This window comes from Leucoraja erinacea, chromosome 6, assembly GCF_028641065.1.
Source record: "Leucoraja erinacea ecotype New England chromosome 6, Leri_hhj_1, whole genome shotgun sequence".
In the NCBI taxonomy this organism is placed as follows: Eukaryota; Metazoa; Chordata; class Chondrichthyes; order Rajiformes; family Rajidae; genus Leucoraja; species Leucoraja erinaceus.
Window position 1 is genome coordinate 50,610,843 of NC_073382.1, and position 15,626 is coordinate 50,626,468.

At 41.7% G+C, this 15,626-nt stretch overlaps 1 protein-coding gene across 1 annotated transcript in view; it reads right to left on the reverse strand.

The window, feature by feature from the left end:
* Positions 1-15,626, reverse strand: part of rnf17 (ring finger protein 17) — a 92,131-nt gene that overhangs the window by 39,150 nt on the left and 37,355 nt on the right. The window contains exons 13-16 of the mRNA XM_055637565.1: positions 14,694-14,884; positions 13,239-13,389; positions 8,471-8,621; positions 1,661-1,776 (exon numbers count right to left, since the gene is read on the reverse strand). Of these exons, the coding sequence (XP_055493540.1) occupies positions 1,661-1,776; positions 8,471-8,621; positions 13,239-13,389; positions 14,694-14,884 (609 nt within the window). The remainder of the gene's footprint in view (positions 1-1,660; positions 1,777-8,470; positions 8,622-13,238; positions 13,390-14,693; positions 14,885-15,626) is intronic.

Here is a 15,626-nt window from a genome sequence, read left to right on the forward strand (position 1 = left end):
TCTCCATTTAAAAGAACTTCAAACATTCACATATTCATACTTTTTACGCTCCCTTCCTCCCCAAACCCACCCATGGGTTCACATTTACATTAATTAACACTGTCTCCCACCCCACCTCCTTCCCCATAACCCGCTCCCGAGACAGAGTTCAGTTCCAAGATTGCCAATGGGTAAAAGCTGTTCTTTAGTCTGGCAGTGCGTGACTTTAGCGACCTGTACCTTTTTCCTGAGGGCAGCAGTGTGAAAAGGTGGTGACAAGGATGTGTAATGTCTTTCACGATATTACAGGTCCTGCTGCAGCATCTGGAGTGGTAAATGTCCTCCAGAGGGGGAAGGGGGAGTCCAATGTCAGCTGCTGCTGTCAAACAGTTCCCAAACCAGGCAGTTATGCAGTAAGTCAGTATGCTTTCTACCAAACAGTGGTAGAAAGACTCCAGCAGTTCAGTTTAGCAGACAGATGGGCCTTCCTCAGTGTTCTGAGGAAGTAAAGTCTCTGTTGCGCCTTTTTTTACAACTACAGCAGAGTTCACAGACCATTTAAGATTCTCACTGATGTTGATCCCCAGATATTTAAAACTAGGCACCCTCTCCACCTCCTCACCCCTATCTCCAGTGGCCTGAGTTCCGCTCTATGTCGCCTGAAATCAGTGATGATCTCCTTTGTCTTTTCAGTGTTCAGAGATTGTTGTGAGCACAGCACTCAGAAAGTCTGTGCACCTCCTCTCTATAGGCGACCTCGTTCCCATTTGAGATGAGCCCCACCACGGTTGTATCATCCGCAAATATTCCATCACTTACCCATAGCCCCCAATTGCGCAGGCGTGGCTCATTTCCCTTCATCCCCCAGCACTCCCTCCCCTCCTCTTCACCCTCCCTCTTTTTCCCCCTCTCCTCCTCACCCACTTTTCCGCTACCCTCAGTCACTCCCTCCCTCCCACCATAACCCCTCTCCCCTCCCTCTCCCCCTCCTCTCCTTCTATCTGTTAAAATAACATTAAACAACAATCCTCTCCTCATCCCCTCCCCCACTCCCTCCCACCGATGGTACAAATCTCTCATTGGACTGGGACTCCCGTCTTTGTTAACATTGTCCATAACCCCACTCCACTCCCTACCCCAAATGGATCCCGTTGGGCCTCGTTCCCCCAATGCAATATTCCGGTCTGGAGCCGCGGGAGGGGGAAGTACAACTCCGGGCTCAGTCCGTGTCTGTGTCTGGTTCCAGCCCTGCTCAGAGTCCTGGGCTGTGGTTCAAGCCGGTGTGGGGTCCGGGGGCTGCTGCTCCGCCCCCCTCCCGCAGCTGGTTGCCTCTCCCTCTTCCCATCCCCCCCCCCCCCCCCCCCCCTGGTTGCCTCTTTTTAGGTGTTGTTTTGGCGGAGCAAGGAAGGAATCAAAGGCCAAATCACATACACCCACAAACACACGCACAGTTTTAATAGATAGATAGATAGATAGGTATTATTTATAACACCCTCACAGGCAATCCAATCCAGATCATGAATCCACACCTGTAAACACAATCCTCTTGTCTAAGCTATTGGGTTTGTAATTGTGGTAAAAGAATAGAAAACTGCAGTCTAAAATTTCAGAAGACAAATTTTTTGGGATGCACTGCTAAACATCTTACATTAAAAATTGGTACATCATAGTCAACACCTACCTGTATTGGTAAAGTTAGGAAGTCCCTTTTTAATTTTCGTATATTTGTTGCTGGTATTCTTGCAGTGTTGCCATAATCTACATATTTGACATCAACTTCTCGATGTCCAGGCAACCCTGAAAAAAATATTTAAAGTCTTCTAAACTCTGTGATGCTTTAAACACATACAGAGTAAGAAACGCAAATGTACCCGAAATACAAAGCTATTTGAAAAATAATTTTTGGACATACAAAATATTTAGCTCTCACAAATATGATTTTTTTTTTTTTTACAAACAGCAGAAATTAATTATGAGTATTTTGCATAGAGTAGGAAAATGTGGCCCAGGCCAGATTTAGCAAATTAAAAAAAAAAAGGAGCCATGAATGTTTCTAGCAAGATGGAGATTTATGGGTAGGAACCTGAAGAATAATAGCAAAAGTCTTCATACATACAGTGCCCTCCGTAATGTTTGGGACAAAGACCCATCATTTATTTAGTTGCTTCTGTCGCAGCACCTAGTCTTTCCTCCAGTCTTTCCATCACCTTTGGAAACTTTTATTGCTATTTATCAACATGAGGACCAAAGTTATGACAATGCAAGTCAAAGAAGCCATTATGAGATTGAGAAACAAGAATAAAACTGTTAAGAGACATCAGCCAAACCTTAGGCGTATCAAATTCAACTGTTTAGAACATCATTAAGAAGAGAGCACTGGTGAGCTTACTATACACAAAGGGACTAGCAGGCCAAGGTAGACCTCCACAGCTGATGACGGAAGAATTCTCTCTATAATAAAGAAAAATCCCTAAACACCTGTCCAACAGATCAGAAACACTCTTCAGGAGTCAGATGAGGATTTGTCAATGACCACTGTCCGCAGAAGACTTCATGAACAGAAATACAGAGGCTACACTGCAAGATACAAATCACTGGTTAATCGCAAAAATAGGATGGCCGGGTTATAGTTTGCCAAGAAGTATTTAAAAGAGCAACCAGTTCTGGAAAGGGGTCTTATGGACAGATGAGACGAAGATTAACTTAAATTGGAACGATGGCAGGAGTAAAGAATGGAGGAGAGAAGGAACTGCCTAAGATCCATAGCATACCACCTCTTCTGTGAAACACGGTGGTGGGGGGGTTATGGCCTGGGCTGTACGGCTGCTGAAGGTACTGGCTCACTTATCTTCATTGATGATACAACTGCTGATGGTGGTAGCATAACGAATTCTGAAGTGTATAGACATCCTATCTGCTCAAGTTCAAACAAATGCTTCAAAACTCATTGGCCGACGGTTCATTCTACAGCAAAACAATGATCCCAAACATACTGCTAAAGCAATAAAGGAGTTTTTCAAAGCTGAAACATGGTCACTTCTTGAGATCGGGTGATTGGCCAATCACCAGATCTGAACCTAATTGAGCATGCCTTTTATATGCTGAAGCGAAAACGGAAGGGAACTAGCCACCAAAACAAGCATAAGCTAAAGATGGCTGCAATACAGGCCTGGCAGAGCATTATCAGAGAAGACACCCAGCAACTGGAGATGTCCATGAATCGCAGACTTCAAGCAGTCTTTAAAACAAAGGATATGCAACAAAATACTAAGCATGACTACTTTCATTTACACGACAATGCTGTGTCCCAAACATTATAGTGACCTGAAATGGAGGGGGGGGAAACTGCCGTAATTTCTACATGATGAAACCAAAATGTTTAAAAATGGCCTTCATTAAAATCTGACAAAGTGCACTTTAACCACATTTTTTTATTTTTTTCTATTACAAATCTCAAATTGTGGAGTACAGAGGCAAATAAATAAATGATGGGTCTTTGTCTATTATGGAGGCCACTGAATATTGAGGCAAGAGTAGATGTTGGACCACTGGAAAATGATGCTGGAGCAGTGATAATGGGGGAATAAAGAAATGGCGGAGGAATTGAATCATATTTTTGCATCAGTCTTCACAATAGAAGACAACAGCACCGTGACTGAATTTCAAGAGACAATAGGAGCAGGAGTAGGCCATTCGGCCCTTCGAGCCAGCATGGCATTCAATGTGATCATGGCTGATCATCCCCAATCAGTACCCCGTTCCTGCCTTCTCCCCATATCCCCTGACTCTGCTATCTTTAAGATCCCTATCTAGCTCTCGCTTGAAAGTATCCAGAAAACTGGACTCCACCGCCCTCTGAGGCAGATAATTCCACAGACTCAAAACTCTCTGTGAGAAAAAGTGTTTCCTCGTCTCCGTTCTAAATGGCTTACCCCTTATTCTTAAACTGTGGCCCCTGGTTCTGGACTCCCCCAACATCGGGAACATGTTTCCTGCCCCCAGCATGTCCAAACCCTTAATAATCTTAGGTTACACAAAAAAGCTGGAGAAACTCAGCGGGTGCAGCAGCATCTATGGAGCGAAGGAAATAGGCAACGTTTCGGGCCGAAAACCCTTCTTCAGACTGAAGAAGGGTTTCGGCCCGAAACGTTGCCTATTTCCTTCGCTCCATAGATGCTGCTGCACCCGCTGAGTTTCTCCAGCTTTTTTGTGTAACCTTCGATTCTCCAGCATCTGCAGTTCCCTCTTAAACCCTTAATAATCTTATATGTTTCAATAAGGTCCCCTCTCGTCCGTCTAAACTCCAGAGTATACAAGCCCAGTCGCTCCACTCTCACAGCATATGACAGTTCCGCCATCCCAGGAATTAACCTTGTAAACCTGCGCTGCACTCCCTCAATAGCAAGAATGTCCTTCCTCAAATTAGGGGACCAAAACTGCACACAATATTCCAAGTGTGGTCTCACTAGGCCCCTATACAACTCCAGAAGGACCTCTTTGCTCCTATACTCAACACCTCTTGTTATAAAGGCCAACATGCCATTCGCTTTCTTCACTGCCTGCTGTACCTGCATGCTTACTTTCATTGACTGATGAACAAGGACCCCCAGATCCCGTTGTACTTCCCCTTTTCCCAACTTGACGCCATTTAGATAGTAATCTGCCTTCCTGTTTTTGCTACCAAAGTGGATAACCTCATATTTATCCGCATTAACCTTCATCTGCCATGCATCTTCCCACTCCCCCATTCATTAGATGGCTGGCAAACAGCAGCTGTGCCTTAATGTGATAAACATGAAATCTGGAAGGTAAAACCTGTGAGATATAGCATAATCTTGGTGATAGATTTCAGAGACAGAGAGTGGTATCAAACTCTCAAAAAGGCATCCAGGAAGGTAGAAAGAATCTTAGCCAGTGACACAAGATTTAGCTGGAGTAATATTTCTGCCATCATATGTTCAAAGATTCCAGAAAAAATTCCAGAAAAAAGCCATTTAGCTCCAGAAGAACTTTCCACCCTAATTCCATTCTTCAGCTATTAGTATGTTACCTTATTGGTTAGAGCAGAGACTGCGCAATGATCAGCTATAATATTTGTTGCTTGACAAGGTGGTTTTGGGCATTATGAAAATTGATCTTAAACAGAATAATTTTGAGGCAACACATTTCAAACCTGAAGAATAAATACTGAATTATAAGGCAATGAGTCATTTTGTGAAAGTGTAGAAAAACCAACAATATTGGCAAGCATACAGCTGATGCAAATAAATTTGTCGATTGAGAAGGTTGGATGGGATCAAATAATGCAACATTTTGGTACCAGAGATTCCATGCTGATACCTACTGCTTTAAATGTCTAATTCTTACTATAATCTGCTCTAAATGACTAATGGCCAAACTTTATAGAGCTGAGACTAAGGAGTACAGACCTGGGTCCAAGAAGTTTACTAATTAACCCTACTGTAGATACAGATAATAGACATAAACATGGTTTTAATACTTGAAAAAGACAATTTTCACACGGTTTAGAAACAAGATCAAACCAATGTACTGATCAGCATTATCTGGAGCCAGAGTGCACAGCCTATGGGGATCAGAGTGCCATTTTACATATTTTCACCAATGGCCTATCTTCTCCTTGCCTTTCCCAGAATATTTCATAATTTTCAGGTGGTGGAGCATGTAAACATTGAAAGGATAGACTGGAGTGGCGAGTGGATCGCAGTAAAAGTTCAGTGATTGGCTTGGAAAGCAGGTCATGGCGACTTTGGCTCATAGAAGTGGAGGGGTGGCTGCTGGAGGCAACGGATGAGTTATGGTGCTGACAGAGCACAGCCAGGTGAGCGAAGGAATTAAAGAGCAACAGCTGCACAGAGCGGGCATGCAAGTAGCTAACCGCATCGTGATGGGCCAGGCCAGCACCCAATTCACTGATTCAGTGTCACCAGGATGCCAGGACTTAAAGTGAAAATAAAGGAACTTTCATATCTCCTTAGGCAAAGATTGTTCTTTTCAAAGTCTTGTAAGTTGCACACGGTGGTGCCAGAACATGGTGACTTTATGCATGCTCATCCAGAAGAGGGTTTATTATACTCAATGTTTGGAGGATTTAACTGGTAAGCATGCAGAACAAACATCTCACTGTGACAATAAATAAACCATAGACCGATTTGGATCTTTTCATTCAAGTCTTTCAAAAACTGCTATCTTAGAATATGAAGAACTGGCAATCTCCGATACGTTTTCCATCCCAAAGTTGGATATTCTGGCCTCAAGTGAAAAAACAGAGATGCATTTGTAATGTGCTTTCATAAATAGGGTAAACACTATCTAGCTACCTCAGTGATTCTGGCCCTTAAAGGCCCTTAAGAGAACATCGCTTAGTAGCAGTGATGACAGTGAAAAAAATCAAATGATTCTGCAAAGCCACTGATGGAAACTTCAGGTGAGCAAAGAACGTCAAATTATGAATATTAGTGGGTTAAATCTTAACATCATGTTGAACATCATCCAAAGTAAATACAATATTTGCAGAATGTCACTCTTTGACTCAGTTTGAATAAAAGATCAATTTAAGATATGTGAAAAAAAAGAGATCAGTTAAAACAAATGTAGGTCCCTTGCAGTCAGAAACAGGTGAGTTGAACATGGGGAACAAGGATATAGCAGACCAATTGAATAATTATATTGGTTCCGTCTTCACTAAGGAAGACATAAATAATTTGCTGGAAATAGCAGGGGACCGCGGGTCAAAGGAGTTGGAAGAATTGAGTGAAATCCAGGTTAGCCGGGAAGTGGTGTTGGGTAAATTGAATGGATTAAAGGCCGATAAATCCCCAGGGCCAGATAGGCTGCATCCCAGAGTACTTAAGGAAGTAGCTCCAGAAATAGTGGATGCATTAGTAATAATCTTTCAAAACTCTTTAGACTCTGGAGTAGTTCCTGAGGATTGGCGGGTAGCAAACGTAACCTCACTTTTTAAGAAGGGAGGGAGAGAGAAAACGGGGAATTACAGACCAGTTAGTCTAACATCAGTAGTGGGGAAACTGCTAGTCAGTTACTAAAGATGGGATAGCAGCACATTTGGAAAGTGGTGAAATCATTGGACAAAGTCAGCATGGATTTACAAAAGGTAAATCATGTCTGACGAATCTTATAGAATTTTTCGAGATGTAACTAGTAGCGTGGATAGGGGAGAACCAGTGGATGTGGTGTATCTGGACTTCCAGAAGGCTTTCGACAAGGTCCCACATAAGAGATTAGTATACAAACTTAAAGCACACGGCATTGGGGGTTCAGTATTGATGTGGATAGAGAACTGGCTTGCAAACAGGAAGCAAAGAGTAGGAGTAAATGGGTCCTTTTCACAATGGCAGGCAGTGACTAGTGGGGTACCGCAAGGCTCAGTGCTGGGACCCCAGCTATTTACAATATATATTAATGATCTGGATGAGGGAATTGAAGGCAATATCTCCAAGTTTGCGGATGACACTAAGCTGGGGGGCAGTGTTAGCTGTGAGGAGGATGCTAGGAGACTGCAAGGTGACTTGGATAGGCTGGGTGAGTGGGCAAATGTTTGGCAGATGCAGTATAATGTGGATAAATGTGAGGTTATCCATTTTGGTGGCAAAAACAGGAAAGCAGACTATTATCTAAATGGTGGCCGACTAGGAAAAGGGGAGATGCAGCGAGACCTGGGTGTCATGGTACACCAGTCATTGAAAGTAGGCATGCAGGTGCAGCAGGCAGTGAAGAAAGCGAATGGTATGTTAGCTTTCATAGCAAAAGGATTTGAGTATAGGAGCAGGGAGGTTCTACTGCAGTTGTACAGGGTCTTGACCACACCTGGAGAATTGCGTACAGTTTTGGTCTCCAAATCTGAGGAAGGACATTATTACCATAGAGGGAGTGCAGAGAAGGTTCACCAGACTGATTCCTGGGATGTCAGGACTGTCTTATGAAGAAAGACTGGATAGACTTGGTTTATACTCTCTAGAATTTAGGAGATTGAGAGGGGATCTTATAGAAACTTACAAAATTCTTAAGGGGTTGGACAGGCTAGATGCAGGAAGATTGCTCCCGATGTTGGGGAAGTCCAGGACAAGGGGTCACAGCTTAAGGATAAGGGGGAAATCCTTTAAAACCGAGATGAGAAGAACTTTTTTCACACAGAGAGTGGTGAATCTCTGGAACTCTCTGCTACAGAGGGTAGTCGAGGCCAGTTCATTGGCTATATTTAAGAGGGAATTAGATGTGGCCCTTGTGGCTAAGGGGATCAGAGGGTATGGAGAGAAGGCAGGTACGGGATACTGAGTTGGATGATCAGCCATGATCATATTGAATGGCGGTGCAGGCTCGAAGGGCCGAATGGCCTACTCCTGCACCTAATTTCTATGTTTCTATGTTTCTAAAGAAAAAGATTTTTCATTTGACGTGACTGGAAAAGTACAGTAATAAACAATCCCTCAAATATTGACCAGATTACACTTACCATTAATTTGACATCTGTACCAACCTCCGTCGTCAAATAGTGCAGCACACGCTTGTCCTACAACTGGGCACAAGATCTCCAAATTGGCGTCTTTCCCATTATACAATTCAAACATGTTTCTTGTAAGAATGAGAAGATCCACATTATCAATCTGCAATTAGGGGCAGTAAATAACAATTACTTGCTAAATATCTTCACAAAAATTGATAGACCAAAGATATCTATAATGGATAAATTCACAGTGCTATTTAAAGTAACAAATAGTCTACAGAGATGAGGAGGAACTATATTCATGCTGGTTAGACAGGCATGAACAAGAAACACAAGCCGTTACAAATCCTTTTTACATAGAAACATAGAAATTAGGTGCAGGAGTAGGCAATTCGGCCCTTCGAGCCTGCACCGCCATTCAATATGATCATGGCTGATCATCCAACTCAGTATCCCGTACCTGCCTTCTCTCCATACCCTCTGATCCCCTTAGCCACAAGGGCCACATCTAACTCCCTCTTAAATATAGCCAATGAACTGGCCTCGACTACCCTCTGTGGCAGAGAGTTCCAGAGATTCACCACTCTCTGTGTGAAAAAGGTTCTTCTCATCTCGGTTTTAAAGGAATTCCCCCTTATCCTTAAGCTGTGACCCCTTGTCCTGGACTTCCCCAACATCGGGAGCAATCTTCCTGCATCTAGCCTGTCCAACCCCTTAAGAATTTTGTAAGTTTCTATAAGATCCCCTCTCAATCTCCTAAATTCTAGAGAGTATAAACCAAGTCTATCCAGTCTTTCTTCACAAGACAGTCCTGACATCCCAGGAATCAGTCTGGTGAACCTTCTCTGCACTCCCTCTATGGTAATAATGTCCTTCCTCAGATTTGGAGACCAAAACTGTACGCAATACTCCAGGTGTGGTCTCACCAAGACCCTGTACAACTGCAGTAGAACCTCCCTGCTCCTATACTCAAATCCTTTTGCTATGAAAGCTAACATACCATTCGCTTTCTTCACTGCCTGCTGCACCTGCATGCCTACTTTCAATGACTGGTGTACCATGACACCCAGGTCTCGCTGCATCTCCCCTTTTCCTAGTCGGCCACCATTTAGATAATAGTCTGCTTTCCTGTTTTTGCCACCAAAATGGATAACCTCACATTTATCCACATTATACTGCATCTGCCAAACATTTGCCCACTCACCCAGCCTATCCAAGTCACCTTGCAGTCTCCTAGCATCCTCCTCACAGCTAACACTGCCCCCCAGCTTAGTGTCATCTGCAAACTTGGAGATATTGCCTTCAATTCCCTCATCCAGATCATTAATAAATATTGTAAATAGCTGGGGTCTCAGCACTGAGCCTTGCAGTACCCCACTAGTCACTGCCTGCCATTGTGAAAAGGACCCGTTTACTCCTACTCTTTGCTTCCTGTTTGCCAGCAAGTTCTCTATCCACATCAATACTGAACCCCCAATGCCGTGTGCTTTAAGTTTGTATACTAATCTCTTATGTGGGACCTTGTCGAAAGCCTTCTGGAAGTCCAGATACACCACATCAACTGGTTCTCCCCTATCCACGCTACTAGTTACATCCTCGAAAAATTCTATAAGATTCGTCAGACATGATTTACCGTTTGTAAATCCATGCTGACTTTGTCCAATGATTTCACCACTTTCCAAATGTGCAGCTATCCCATCTTTAATAACTGACTCTAGCAGTTTCCCCACTACCGATGTTAGACTAACTGGTCTGTAATTCCCCGTTTTCTCTCTCCCTCCCTTCTTAAAAAGTGGGGTTACGTTTGCTACCCGCCAATCCTCAGGAACTACTCCAGAATCTAAAGAATTTTGAAAGATTATTACTAATGCATCCACTATTTCTGGAGCTACTTCCTTAAGTACTCTGGGATGCAGCCTATCTGGCCCTGGGGATTTATCGGCCTTTAATCCATTCAATTTACCCAACACCACTTCCCGGCTAACCTGGATTTCACTCAATTCTTCCAACTCCTTTGACCCGCGGTCCCCTGCTATTTCCGGCAGATTATTTATGTCTTCCTTAGTGAAGACGGAACCAAAGTAGTTATTCAATTGGTCCGCCATATCCTTGTTCCCCATGATCAACTCGCCTGTTTCTGACTGCAAGGGACCTACATTTGTTTTAACTAATTTCTTTCTTTTCACATATCTATAAAAACTTTTGCAGTCAGTTTTTATGTTCCCTGCAGTTTTCTTTCATAATCTATTTTTCCTTTCCTAATTAAGCCCTTTGTCCTCCTCTGCTGGTCTCTGAATTTCTCCCAGTCCTGCTTTTTCTGGCTAATTTGGTATGCTGCTTTTTCTGGCTAATTTGTACGCATCATCCTTCGCTTTGATACTATCCCTGAATTCCCTTGTTATCCACGGATGTACTATCTTCCCCGATTTATTCTTTTGCCAAACTGGGATGAACAATTTTTGTAGTTCATCCATGCAGTCTTTAAATGTCTTCCATTGCATATCCACCGTCAACCCTTTTAGAATTAATTGCCAGTCAATCTTGGCCAATTCACATCTCATACACTCAAAGTTACCTTTCTTTAAGTTCAGAACCATTGTTTCTAAATTAACAATGTCACTCTCCATCCTAATGAAGAACTCAACCATATTATGGTCACTCTTGTCCAAGGGCACGCACGTACAACAAGACTGCTAACTAACCCTTCCTCATTACTCAATACCCAGTCTAAAATAGCCTGCTCTCATTGGTTCCTCTACATGTTGATTTAGATAACTATCCCGCATACATTCCAAGAAATCCTCTTCCTCAGCACCCCTGCCAATTTGATTCACCCAATCTATATGTAGACTGAAGTCACCCATTATAACTGTTTTGCCTTTGTCGCACGCATTTCTAATTTCCTGTTTGATACCATCTCCAACTTCACTACTACTGTTAGGTGGCCTGTACACAACACCCACCAGCGTTTTCTGCCCCTTAGTGTTTCGCAGCTCTACCCATATCGATTCCACATCCTCCAAACTAATGTCCTTCCTTTCCATTGTGTTAATCTCCTCTCTAATCAGCAATGCTACCCCACCTTCTTTTCCTTTCTCTCTATTCCTCCTGAATATTGAATATCCCTGGATGTTCAGCTCCCAGCCTTGGTCACCCTGGAGCCATGTCTCCGTGATCCCAACTATATCATAGTCATTAATAGCTATCTGCACATTCAACTCGTCCACCTTATTACGAATGCTCCTTGCATTGAGACACAAAGCCTTCAGGCTTGTTTTTACAACACTCTTACCCCCTTATGTTGAAAAGAGGCCCTTTTTGGTTTTTGCTCTGGTTTTGTCTGCCTGCCACTTTTACTTTTCACCTTGCTACCTATTGCTTCTACCCTAATTTTACACCCCTCTGTCTCTACGCTCACACATTTAAGAAACCCTTTCCCTTTAACTGCATCCTCCACTATCCCATTCGACACCCCACCCCCCTTATTCAGTTTAAAACCACCTGTGTAGCAGTGGCAAACCTGCCTGCCAGAATGCTGGTCCCACACCTGTTAAGATGCAATCCGTCCCTTTTGTACAGTTCCCCCTTACCCCAAAACAATTACGATGAACTATTTACACTACAATCCAACACTACACTACAATTTCCACACACCCAATGGAAATATATAGACGGTTTCTTTTTCTATCAACACCCAATTACTTAACGATTCTTACAGTCAATGCAAAAATGTCCTCTTTAAAATAAAGGAAAATCATTGGCAGTGGGAATAGGAAACTTTGACATGGATCAAAACAATAACCTAGAACTGATTTCAGTACACTACAATTACTTTGTTCTCCAGACAAGAAAACACAAATACTTAACTTTAGTAATGATTGACAGAGGAATTTTTCACTCTATCAGTGCCTCTTTTCAGTTGGCCACATTTTGACACCTCAATATTTAAATTTCATTTCTCATCCATCATCAGAAGATTTCTACAACTGTCCCTATTTTACCGGCAACATATTTTGAGACGGCACTCCTTGTGCAAAAGAATAGTCTATGCATGTGGCCCATTATTTGTAGGGCATGTCATTTCAAATTCCTCTGCAATATTTTCACCTTGATGCTTATCATCTGAAAAAGAGCCCCAACCCTATACATTGCTTTTCTATTCCCTCTATAGATGTTGCCTGACCCGCTGAGTTACTCCAACACTGCGCTTTGCATCTATTTTTACCTACTTGCTTCTTGGTTTAACTAATTTTTATCCACTGTAAAATTGTTATACCTCACATCTGATTGTTTATATACCTCACATCTGATTGTTTTCCTAATTTTCTGATTGAAATTGATTGAAACAGAATTTTAGGAAATTGATTGAAGGGTGGAAACAGGCCATTTGGCCCAGAGTCCTCACTGACCATCGGCCACTCACACTAGTTCTATTTTATCCTGCTTTCTTATCCACTCCCTACACATTCCACTTGCCTTTCAAAACCATAAGAGCTCATCTCAAAGTACTGCTATATATGGAAAACCCCTGTCCAATACTTCCAGATCTCAAAATCATTCCCAATAACGAGAGGTTAGTGATCCTGTTAATAGCACTAGACTTGTAAAATCCCCAACTCAAGACATGCATCGGAAAAGTCCTTCATTAGAAATAACTTAATGCTGGTTGATTACACTGTGAGAGAAAATGGTGGTTATCTTAAACTGTAAAAAAATGTGCACACACGATTCCAAATGAATATGTTTGACAAGAATATTGTAAATATTTAATATTTACCAACTGAATATAGAAATCCAATGGATTGTTGATGTGAGTGACCATTATCTGACTCTCTTTTAAGAAAGGTGGTATAACTGGTAGATAATACTGCATTGGTAACTCATTGGTTTCCAGATTTGACATGGGAACAAGACATTCACTAACAAACCTGGGAAGAAAAATGGTTAAGAAAATATTCACCATCATATCCAAGGCAGATAATTGTGTTTGGATTATTCATCAAGTTTGGGCATTAGATGTGTAATTTACAAACAACCGTACAGAAGCAGGCCCATCGGCCCACAATGTCTGTGCCAAATATCATACCGAATTAAACTAATCTATTCTGCCTGCATATGATTAATATCCCTCCATTCCCTGTATATTTAATTATGTGCTTATCTAAAAGCGTCTTGAACACCACTGTCTTATCTGTTCAAGTTCTTTCCTGCTTGGTTTACATTCATTAAAGGTCCTGTCTAATTTCATCTTCCGGAATCTTTTGTATGCTTCCTTTTTCTTACTGATCTAAGTTACAACCTTTCTGGTTATCCAAGGTCCCCTTGCCTTGCCACCCTGATCCTCTTCCTTTCTGGAAAATGCTGGTCCAGAACTCTGATCACCTGTACTTTAAACTATGCCAATGTCTAATGTGGGCTAACCCAATAACAGCTGCTCCCAATTTACTCCTTCTGGCTGATGCCTAATAGCGTGGTAATCTGCTTTACTCCAATTTAGTAAACAACCCCTAACTTTGGCAATGATCAGTTGGAGATTGACAATTCATATCTATCTCACGTACTTTGATTCAATTTTCTCAGCATAGTGAATCTTGGCATACATTCTTGAAATCCTATGTAATATACACCACACAAAGGAGCTAATGCTTGAAACTGTAGATTTTTTTCAACAGTGACACTATTGGCACAGTAAGACATGGTAACAAAACCTTAATGGTGACATCATACTTTGTATATAACCCCATCTTGAAACTATGTAGTCATTATTTCATTATGCTTGGATCAAAATTCTAGCATCTTCTACCTAATATAGAAATAGCTTGATAAGAGCACAGCACATCAAGGTGGCACCATACCCTACCATCCCAAGAGCAATTAATGATGGAAAATAAATATGATGTAGACAAACAGCAACCAACAGTGCAACCAGTGTTTTATGAACTTTTTGTGATCTATCTATGCACTGATCTTGCTAGATTGATGTGAAAAGGATCTATTAGTCCACTGGCTTTTGCAAACATTCTGCCAAGATTAGAAGAAGAGAACTGCTACTTTTACCTGTACAACAGAAGACAGCAGGGATTCAGCACCCTGTTACACTGGAAATGTCATGTTGAATCAGTTAGATAATAGCAACATAACAGTAAATCTACTTAACATTCTTGCAAAATAGCAAATAACCTTCAATAATTAATTAAAAACTAAAATCATTTATACATTCTCAAAGGCATACCTGGCTAGTTCCAAAAAAACAAGAGCATCCCTTAGTGATACAGGAACATCACTCCCCATCTTATCCATTGGAGACTTCTTCAAATCCACAAGCAGTTTGTCTCCATCCTTTCCTAAAACTATCATTTGTACAGCCTTGTTATCCACAATTCGAGTAAATTCAGTCCTCGCTTCCACATTCCAAATGTTATTCTATCAAAGTGAATTTACAAAAAAGATGATTAAATCAGACGATAACAAATTTTAACACAAAACAATTGGAGTTACTGGAAATTTTAAATAAAACAAAAAAGTGCAGGAGGGAGAAGCTCAGGCAAGGGAAAAATGGGGTTAACATATTGTGATGTATTTGATATAATTAGCATATGTTATGTCTTGTGCGAGGGGACGCATGCGCTGGGGGAGACTCAAGGTGGCGTCCTGGAATAAAGAAGCTTGTTAGTTTACTCCCATATCCGAGTGTTCTTTTCAGTCAGTTCCAATCACCCAAATACACAACACGTATCAGATCAATAAACCATCAGAACTGGAAAAATGCTAGAAATAGATTCCATTGTTTCTCAACTCAACTGATGAACTATCGTTCCAGGTTATCCTGATCCTCCCTCCCTCCTTGCTATGTTGCCCGAAATTGTATTCTTGGGCACGCTGAGGTAGCATCTTCAAAATCAATTTGAAGGAGTGATTGAAAATGTTGCCACAGAACCAGATTCAGAAATTTATTCCCAAAAGCATGAACCAAACCGAAAAGAAAGCAGAACTCAAAAATACATTTCACTCCATATTGTGTGTGTGTTATCTCTAGCTCACATTTTCCAGTACATCTAAAGTATGCATAATGTGACATATGCCCACTGAATAACTTACATAGCTATGGGAGTAAACTACACATTTTCAAAAATGAAAAACTTACATAGCTAAATTTAAAGATCAA